Source organism: Papio anubis, chromosome 1 (genome assembly GCF_008728515.1).
Source record: "Papio anubis isolate 15944 chromosome 1, Panubis1.0, whole genome shotgun sequence".
NCBI classification, from domain to species: Eukaryota; Metazoa; Chordata; class Mammalia; order Primates; family Cercopithecidae; genus Papio; species Papio anubis.
In genome coordinates this window covers 122,686,038-122,696,598 of record NC_044976.1, presented here as the reverse complement: position 1 = coordinate 122,696,598, position 10,561 = coordinate 122,686,038, and the positions used below count along the sequence as shown (strand labels likewise).

Genomic DNA, 10,561 nt, shown 5'->3' with positions numbered 1-10,561 from the left:
TGCGGTGCCAGCACATCGGGAGGAAGATGAGCTGCAGCAGGATGGCGCCAGCCGCTGGGAGAGAGTGAAAGGAGAAGAGAAGGTGCCAGGAGCTGGAGAGGCACACAAGGAGGAAGAGGAGCTGCAGCAGGAGGAAGAGCAGCTGCGGAGAGAGGAACGGGAGAAGAAAAGCAGCCAGGAGCGGGAGAGACAATACCGCAAAGAAGAGCTGCAGCAGGAAGAAGAGCAACTGCTGAGAGAGGAACGAGAGAAAAGACGCCTGGAGCTGGAAAGGCAATATCGGGAGGGAGAGCTGCAGGAGGAAAGAAGGCTGGAGAGAGGGGAAAGGGAGAGGAAGGGTGCCAGGATGGAGGGGTGGAAGAGAAGGTGGAGAGGGAATGGAGGCAGCAGGAGGTGGCCCGGAGGAGGAATGGATGGGGACTGAAGGCCGTGGATCTGAAAAACGGCAGTGGGAACCAGAAAAAGAAAATGCAGTTCGTAATAACAGGGTTTACTGCAAACGTAGAGAGAATGAACAGTTCCGGCAGTTGGAAGATTCCCAGGTGCGCGACAGACAGTCCCAGCAAGATCTGCAGCCCCTGCTGGATGAACCGCAAGAGAGAGGTGGTGAGCAAGAGAAGAGGCGCTGGCAGCAGCGCGACAGGCATTTCCCAGAGGAAGAACAACTGGAGCGAGAAGAGCAAAAGGAAGCCAAAAGGCGCGACAGGAAGTTCCAAGAGGAAAAGCAGTTGTTGAGAGAGGAAAAAGAGAAGAGAGTCCGTCGGGGAAGAGACAGAAAATTCCGCGAGGAGGAACAGCTGCTCCAGGAAAGGGAGGAACAGCAGCTGAGCCGCCAAGAGCGTGACAGAAAATTCCGCGAAGAGGAACTGCGCCGTCAGGAACGAGAGAGAAAATTCCTCGAGGAGGAACAGCAGCTGCGCCGCCAGGAGCGAGAACAACAGCTCCGCCACGACCGCGACAGAAAATTCCGCGAAGAGGAACAGCTGCTTCAGGAAAGGGAGGAACAGCAGCTGCGCCGCCAAGAGCTGAGCAGACGTACCCCCTCGAGGAGGAAACAGCAGCTACGCCGCCAGAGCGCGAATAACAGCTCACGGCATGACCGGGCTACAGAAAATTCCGCTAAGAGGAACAGCTGCTCCAGGAAAGGGAGGAACAGCAGCTGCGCCGCCAAGAGCGTGACAGAAAATTCCTCGAGGAGGAACAGCAGCTGCGCCGCCAAGAGCGTGACAGAAAATTCCGCGAAGAGGAACAGCAGCTGCGCCGCCAAGAGCTGACAGAAAATCCCGCTGAAGAAACAGCATGCTCTCAGGAACTAGAGAGAAAATTCCTCCAGGAGGAACAGCAGCTGCGCCGCCAGGAACTGGAGAGAAAATTCCGTGAGGAGGAACAGCTGCGCCAAGAAACGGAGGAAGAGCAGCTGCGCCGCCAAGAGCGCGACAGAAAATTCCTGGAGGAAGAGCAGCTCCGACAGGAAAGGGAAGAACAGCAGCTGCGCCGCCAGGAGCGCGACAGAAAATTCCAAGGGAGGAGGAACAGTAGCTCCTGCCAGGAAGGGAAGACCAACAGCAGCAGGCCGGCCAGGAGCCAGGGAGAAAGTACCCCGCATGAGGGAGGAATAGTAGCCAGGCCAGCTTAAGAGCTGCGGATAGAATTCTCAGGAATTGGAAAGGAAGGCCAGGGAGTGTAATAATAGGGATCAGCATGGAATGGAAGAGGAAATGAAGAAATGGAAAGGAATAGTGGAAGGGTGGAGAAAATGGTGGAAAGGAAGGAACTGGAGCACCCGTGAGGAGGAACAGCTGCGCCAAGAAACGGAGGAAGAGCAGCTGCACCGCCAAGAACGCGACAGAAAATTCCTCGGAGAGCAAGTCTGTCAGGAAAGGAACAGCAGCCAGCCAGGAGCGGGCAGAAAATTCCGCGAGGAGGAACAGCTCCGCCAGGAGAGGGAGGAACAGCAGCTGCGCCGCCAAGAGCGTGACAGAAAATTCCGCGAGGAGGAACAGCTCCCCCAGGAGAGGGAAGAACAGCAGCTGCGCCGCCAAGATCGTGACAGAAAGTATCGCTGGGAAGAAGAGCAGCTGCAGCTTAAGAAACAGGAAGAGCAGAGGCTCAGGCAGGAGCGAGACGGGCAGTACCGGGCGGAGGAGCAGTTTGCCACGCAGGAGAAGAGTCGTCGTCAGGCACAAGAACTATGGCAAGAAGAAGAGCAGAAACGTCGCCAGGAACGGGAAAGGAAATTACGGGAAGAACACCTCCGCAGCCAGCAGGAGGAGGAACAGAGGCGCCGCCAAGTCCGGGAAACACAATCCCAAGAAGGGAAGGGCCATGGGCGGCTTCTGGAGCCCGGCAGTCATCAGTTTGCCAGCGTCCCAGTGCGCTCCAGCCCTCTCTATGAGTACATCCAAGAGCAGAGATCTCAATACCGCCCTTAAGAGATGTTGCCAATATCCTGACACCCGCCAAAGCTTCGAGCACGGGAAAATGAGAAACACTGGGTACCAAGTGATAACTCAGATGTTTCTGGTTGTGGGAAAACTATCTGATGTTAGAATGTCTTCTTCCAAAATCTTAAACTACGCTCATTTTATGTACTTTGTACTCCTGCCTTTTATTCTTCCTCAAGTAGTTCTTTACTGCAAGATGTCTTTCTTTTGCTCTTTGATGCAGATGTGGTGTGCATTTTTTAAAAAGCATATAAATCATTTAATTTGTTTAAGAAATTTTGTTTGATGAACATGTTCATTTATTGCTTTCGGAAGCAACAAGAAGAAGAAGATGATTTGAGATTCTAAACAATGGGTCTGTTTGTTTAATGATTGACCCATCTTGTGGAAAGTGCAGATACTTTTAATGTTCAAGTTGCTATTTCTTCTTGAACCTAAATTGATCATTTTCTCCAAACAGCTTTTCATCTTTTGTGGCATAATAAGCACAAATTCCAGGTAACTAAATTTTTATAACACTTGTTGAATAATGCAGGAGGAGTGACCTCTGCATAAAAACTTCCTGTGAAATCAGCCCATTACTGGAAGAAATATCTGTTATAAGTAGGTTTAGCTTTGAAGATTTAGAATTCAAATTAGATTTTTTTTACACTCAACGCCACTTAAACACATGATCTCATGAAGCACAAATGAAGTGTTTCTCAAACAACTTCAGAGTTCAAATTTTAAAATTATGTCTGTTGTAGTCTGTAGTGTTGATTCTACTTCCCCAAGTTTTGATGAGAGAATATTATGAACCTTTGTTAATTTTAGCTTATTAGAAGGAAGCTGCTCAGAATCCCATAAACATCTGTCTTACTCTAGGGCCAATAAGAGATCACATAGAGCATGTTGGGGGTGTAAAAGGGAAAAATGTGTGAACATAGGGGCAAATTTCTAGAGGCCCTTTGACAAGACCCATCAGCCCACAATCATTTGAGGCCTGTTGATAATACCTTAGAGATACTCTTGTTGAAATAATTGAACTGTGAAAAAATTAATAAATGTTTAGCAAGTAACTACGTTTGTCTGTTTTAACTCTGCGTCAATCATAACTCAAGATCTCATGGTCTGGAAACTAACACAAGTTCCCAATCATGTAAGGGCATTTCATTACTTATCTATGTCCAAATATGAAAAAAGAGGGGAGAGAATTCTTTGTTTTTCCCTAACCTTTTTTTCTTCTTCTTCTTCTTTATTTTTTCAGTTAGGGTGAACTCTATTTCCATCCCCACACTGAGATTCTCTTTCGGAGTGTTTTTGTTCTTGACACCACAGCTTTCTATGCCATTTCTTGCAGCGACTCACTGGTCATGACAAATACTGGTGCTCCCAATATTTGTTAAGATTTCCTTTAGAGAATGCAGCAGCCTCTTAGTCTTTGATGTCTGATGAGCCAATGATAGAAAATGGCCTGAAACTTCAGATCAGCACTATAAAAACTGTAGATGTCCTGTTGATTTAAGCAACACAATCCATGTGGTGACTGAGTCAGAAGATATTTAATAGTAATCAGGCTGAAGTATCAAATTATTATCTTATTAGATAATCATTTATTAGATAATAATAACTAACACCCCTGTGCTGCCTGCTGGATTCTTATATTTAGGAGTCACAGTTTACTAACTAGAAATAAGTCCAAGAAGGCCCTGATCAAAACAATATCATTTCTAATCTTGATAGTCATGATGACAAGATACCCTAAAGTTATAGTCACTCAACATTTTGATCAGTGGTGGAGACAAGCTAAGCTTATAGCTCCTGAGTATCATTCTGATAGAGTAAGATGGCATTTTTTTCAAGAAGCAAAGCCTCTCTCTCTCTCACTTTAACAAATGGCAGATGCCCACCAAAGACATAAGCTGGGAATCCCCTGACATTGTCTTGGAATTTCATCTCTTTCAAATGATTTCTAACTGCAAAACTATTTTTCCCCTAAGTATACTCTTTTTCTTATTTAAGGACCTTCAAAGAAATTCTGGAAGAGCTTCACTGACTTTCCTCAGGACCCTCTATGGGTACTCATTCAAGAGCCTCCTTATAAATGCCCAGCCTCAGGATACCACTGAAATATACACTTCATCAGCTAAGCTACTGTTTAACAATGATAATTATGGTAAAAATAAGCAAAGCCCTGGGGACTTATAGCACCTTACAAGAAGGTAAAGCCAATTTCCAAAGAAGAAAGTATTGTTTCATCACAGTTATAATTACATGTAGTTTAAAAAAAATGTGTCAGCCAGTCCATGCCCTCTAGCTGTTATTTTAGCATGTTGGCAAGAAAACATGGAGGCCAAGCCTCCTGCTCCACCTGAATAATACACGCGCATGTGCAGAACCTTGAGGCTGTTGGGCAATTGTCTACTTAATTATAAACTGGGAACTCTATTAGCATCACTTGAGCTGCTGCTGGGAACTGCGATCAAGGTTTTAATATGCAGTGATAGAAAAGCTGGTCTCTATGTGTTGTTGTGACCTCCCCACTCCCACAGAGGTTCATGTGTTGAAGTCTCAATACCTCAGAATGTAATCATATTTGAAGATATGGTATTTATAGAGGTAACTAAATTAAAATGAGTTTGTTAGTTTGGGCCCTAATCCAATATGACTGATGTCCTTATAAGAAGATGAAATTTGGACACAAACATGGACAGAGGGAAGATGATGTGAAGATACAAGGAGAAGATGGCCATCAACAAGGTAAGGAGATAATCCTAGAACAGATCCTTCCCTCATGGCCCTCTGAAGAAACCACCTCAGGCAACATCTTGATCTTGGACTTCTAGATCCCAGAACTGTAAGAAAATAAATTTCTGTTCAATCCACCTAGTCTATGGTACCTTGGTATAACAGCCCTAACAAACTAATACAATATGTATCAGTAAGGTGGCATTATGTTGCTAGGTAAGCCTATCTGTATCATGACGGTCATTATCATTTGACATTGTGCAAGCAGGTTCTGATTGCTCAAATATAAATCATTTTCCCATTAAATCTGCCATAATTTATATGGTAGAGTAGAAAGGATGCTACAAGGAATCAAAAGCCTTGGGTTTATTCATTTATTCACTCAATAAGTGTTTACTGATCTCCTGCTATGTGCCAGGCATTGTTCCAGGCAATATACATACAGTGGCTTGTTTCTTCACTTTACTATCTGTATGTCTTTGTCCAAGACACTTAAGGTTTCTGGGTCTTCGTTATTTTGTGTTTAAAACTATGAGGCTGGAATAGCTATCACTGAGGTTATTCTCAGGACTGAAAATAAAATTATTTTAATACCAACATTCAGCTTGTTCAATGGGAACTCTCAAAGAAACTCAAATAATGCCTAACATCAACTTCTACCTTTAGCTAACACACACACAAAAAAAGGGGGGAGGGGGGGAAATTGACTGATGAAAGTGATTATCAGAGCCTAGTTCCGGCTTCAAAGATCTTCCCTTTCTGCCCAATCACCTATGAACTTCCCTCCATTTGTCTCCCAAACTCCTTCCCAGAGCCCCCTCCTATCATCCCACATTTATTCACTGAGGGAAAACACCCTAAACGTACCCCATTTTCTCTGACCCTGATACTACCAAAGATTATTGTCCCTCTATTTATGAACTTGACATATACATTTAATTATTCTCTTTCTTTTCTGAAGAGAAAACTAAACTGAGTTCTAGAATTTGGTCCCACTCAAACTAAAATTCAGTAGTCAGTAGTTAAGTACTGTAAGTACCCATCTCTGCTCCATCTTCTGCACTAATTGCACATTGCTAATATTTGCATTGTCATGGTAATTATAAGTTTTTTCAGCAAGTATACTCTGTCAAAGATTATAATCTATGCAATATGTAATAAGCACTTTTCCCTTGTTAGTAAACAGCTGACAGTCACATGCAATAATCTGAAACTAACCCAAAAGATAGATTTTTGAGCAGGTTATTATTTTCTGAACGCTTAAAACATCCATGACAACAATTCAAATAACAAAAGATTTTAAAAATATAATTTGTCACCACTCTTCTTTAAAAAATAAAATAAAATTGTGTGGCAATTTCTGCAAGATGAAATCCAAGATTTTCAGTTTGGAATTTAAGGCCCTCCACAATTTAGTGTCATCCACCTTTTAAACTGTGGCTCCCATGATAATTTCTGCAGTCAAGCATGTGTTCAAACCAGACTAGTCTATTTGCTGTCATTATGATGCCTTATGATTGTCTTTACTTCAAAGACATATTGGCATACTTTTATCTATTTGGAATGCTTCTCTCCTTCCTGGCTATCTGAACAATTTCTATGCAGTTTATAAGACCTAGGCTGAGTCCTGCCTCCTCCCTAAAATATTTCCCTAGTCACCCTGACACACAATGATCTTTCTCTTCATTGAGATTCTAAGACAAACATCTATTATCTTCACTACTCATTGAATGGTTAAAATATTTTGCCTTAGTTCGCTTTATACTTTTTTTATTTCAATAGGTTTTTGGGGAACAGTTGGTGTTACTAGACGGAGTTTTGCTCTTATTGCCCAGGCTGGAGTGCAATGGCACGATCTCGGTTCACTGTAACCTCCGCCTCCCAGGTTCAAGTGATTCTCCTGTCTCAGCCTCTCGAGTAGCTGAGATTACAGGCACCCACCACACCCAGCTAATTTTTGTATTTTTAGTAGAGGTGGGGTTTCATCATATTGGTCAGGATGGTTTCAAACTCCTGACCTCAGGTGATCTGCCCACCTTGGCCTCCCAATGTGCTGGGATTACAAGCATGAGCCACCACGCCCGGCCGAAACTTTCTTAACTTCAGGCTAAAATATGACTCAAGGACTCACGAGAATTAGATGTACAATGCAGACACTCAATAGATACATGTTAAATGAGTGAAATAATATATACTTTACAGCTCTTTTCTGTTGAGGGTCTCTATTGCCTATCTGTGAAATATGCATCCCTCCCTTCTGAATATTGAAGCCCTAAGTCCTTTCTTGTATCTTGAAAATTCCTCAACCTTGGGCATTACTGAGGCATTATTTCTTCTCCATCTATTTTAAGTTCTACCTAAGAACTGAAGTGAACGCTGGTCTTAGCATCTGTCAGTGCCCTTTAGTGGGATGAGAATGCAGGCATAGGTGGAGGGAAAGATGAGTTATTGTCCCATGTATTGTTGGGGTGTGGGTGCAGTGAGAAAGAGAAGTGAGATTTTAACTCCAGGTTGTGGCTGGTTTTCTCATGCACTTGAGTTCACATGCAATTCATTACTATGAGGATTATTTTCCTTTTGAAAGCCTCCTTCTCTGGTATATATGCGTCCATTTTATTCCTCCTATTAACATTACTTTGACCCTATTTCTTATGAAATAATAACCTTGATCTTATGCTAAGAGTACCTTTGCCTCCCTTTTTCCCTGGAGCACCATACAAAATGTCTTCACATTCGCTTTTTTTTTCTTTTTTTTTTTTTTTACAGGATCTCACTTTGTTGCCCAGGCTGGAGCGCAGTGGCATGATCTCAGCTCACTGCAACCTCCGCCTTCCAGTTTCAACAGATTCTTGTGCCTCAGCTTCCCAAGTAGCTGGGATTACACCTGGCTAATTTTTGTATTTTTAGTAGAGACAGATTTTGCCATGTTAGCCAAGCTGGTCTCAAACTCCTGGCCTCAAGTGATATGCCCACCTCGGCCTCCCAAAGTGTTGGGATTACAGGCATGAGACACTGCATCTGGCCACATTAGCTCTAATATGTGGACCATGACCAAGTCAATCCCCAGGTTTCATCCCTGACCATATGTAAAGAGGAGATGAGTAGAAGTAGGCTGGTGAGACGAATTTCACACCATCTTGCTATGAACACAATGGTCAGAGAAGCCCAGAGTAACTGGTATTAAAGCTGAAACCTGAGGATAGGGAGGAAGTTAGCCTGGTGAATAGGAAAAGAAAGAGTGAAATTAAGTCCGAATGCGAGAGAAAGCACACTGGGGTCAAGGAAGTCAGCATTAATCTGACTAGAACCTAGAATACCAAGAGATAAATGGAAAACATGAAGTTAGAAGGTTTATGAGGGCCTTGCAAACCATATTAAGTTTATCTTGAGGGCAACAAAAAATCATTATCATTTTAAGCAGCAAAGTGATTAACCAGATTGACAGTTTATGAGGATCACTCAGGCTGCAGTGTGGAGAATGGGTTGGAGAAGGTCACAACGGAAACAAAGAAAACATTAGAAGGCTATTACAGTAGTTCCATAAGAGACAATGATGACCCAGGTAGATAATGGGGTGGGGGGGAGAGAGCAGTGAATATATTCGAGAATTAAAATCAATAGGAGTTGGTAATATATTGAAGGGATGGTGGAGAGAAGGAGATAAAAGATGATATTAGATTTATAGTTGTGGAAACTGAGTGGATAGTGGTGTCATTACTGAGATGAAAGCACAAAGGAGGCTCACTGTGGTGTAGGGAGATGACAAGTTCAGTTTTACCTACATTGAGTTGGAGGTGCCTCTGAGGCTTCAAAAACTGATATCTTTTTGGCAATTGGTTTCGTGGGTCTGGAATTCAGGTGATAGGTTTGGATTTTATGTGTAAATGGAAAATATCAACATATCAATAGTAATCAAAGTCATAGAGTAGATGAGATTATTCAGGACATATGGGAAGAAAAAGATGGAGAACTGGCCAGGCGCGGTGGCTCATGCCTGTAATCCCAGCACTTTGGGAGGCCGAGGTGGGCAGATCACCTGAGATCAGGGGTTCGAGACCAGCCTGGCCAACATGGCAAAACCCCGTCTCTGCAAAAAATACAAAAAAAAAAAAAAAAATTAGCCAGGCCTGGTGGCATGTGCCTGTAGTCCTGGCTACTGGGGAGGCTGAGGCAGGAGAATCGATTGAACTCAGGAGGCGGAGGTTGCAGTGAGCTGAGATCACACCACTACACTCAAGCCTGGGCGACAGAAAGAGACTCCATATCAAAAACAAAACAAAACAAAACAAAACAACAACAACAAAAAAAAACACGGAGAACTAGTCCAGGACAGACCCTGAGGAACAGCAACATTTTTAAAAATGGCAAAAGTTAAAAACAAAAAAAAAAACAAAAAAACAAAAAAACAAAAAACCCTAACTAAAAGGAAAATTGAAAGAAGCAGTCAGAGAGGTAGATGGAAAACCAGGTATATATGGTGTCACAAAAGCTAGGAAAGAACATGCTGCAAGAAAGAGGAGGTAATTATCATCAAGTATTTCTGAGAATCCCAGTAAGATAAGTGCTGAAAAGCACCTGATGATTTGGTAACATGGTGGTCAGTGATGGTCAATGGAATGGGTTGAGGAATACAAGGAAAATAAGTAGAAGCATAAGAGATAAATGTTTCAAGAAAACTAACTATGGCCGGGCATGATGGCTCATGCCTGTAATCTCAGCACTTTGGGAGGCCGAGGCAGGCAGATCACCTGACAACAAGGATGCCACCTGACAACAATTTCCTCCTGCTAAGAAGAATGTCAGCAGTTTGAGACTAGCCTGGCCAACATGGTAAAACCCCATCTTTGCCAAAAATACCAAAAAAATAATTAGCTGGGCATGGTGGCAGGTGCCTGTAATCCCAGCTACTTGGGAGGCTGAGGTAGGAGAATCACTTGAACCCAGGAGGCAGAGGTTGCAGTGAGCCAAGACCATGCCACTGCACTCCAGCCTGGGTGACAGAGAGAGACTCCATCTCAAAAAATTAAAAAAAAAGAGAGAGAGAGAATACTAACTATGAAGGGGAGGAGAAATATCAAGTGGGGTTGTGTGCACAAGGCAGGATTTAGCAGATGAGTGAGATTTGAGTGTGTGTAAATGTTAACGGGAAAGAACCAATAAAGAAAGACTGAAGTATAGAAAAGTGAGGGAATGATCAACATAGCAAGTTTCTTGAGAAGGCAGGAGAAGATAGCATCCAGGGAGACCGATTACACTTAGATGAACACTTTTCTGATGTAACAGAAATAAAACATGAATACAAATAAATGTCAGCAAGTTTGTGATTCCATGAAAGTTTAGGAATTTTTATTTGTTGATTTTTCTTTTCTTTTGTTAATTTTTTATTTTTA

The 10,561-nt window shown here is 43.0% G+C and overlaps 1 protein-coding gene across 1 annotated transcript in view; it reads left to right on the top strand.

The window, feature by feature from the left end:
• TCHH (trichohyalin) overlaps positions 1-3,502 on the top strand; it is a 7,176-nt gene extending 3,674 nt beyond the window's left edge. Inside the window, 5 exon segments of the mRNA XM_031666219.1 lie at positions 9-365; positions 368-406; positions 409-1,071; positions 1,107-1,595; positions 1,714-3,502. Coding sequence (XP_031522079.1) covers positions 9-365; positions 368-406; positions 409-1,071; positions 1,107-1,595; positions 1,714-2,432 — 2,267 coding nt within the window. The 3' untranslated portion in view covers positions 2,433-3,502.
• The last annotated feature ends 7,059 nt before the right edge of the window (positions 3,503-10,561 follow it).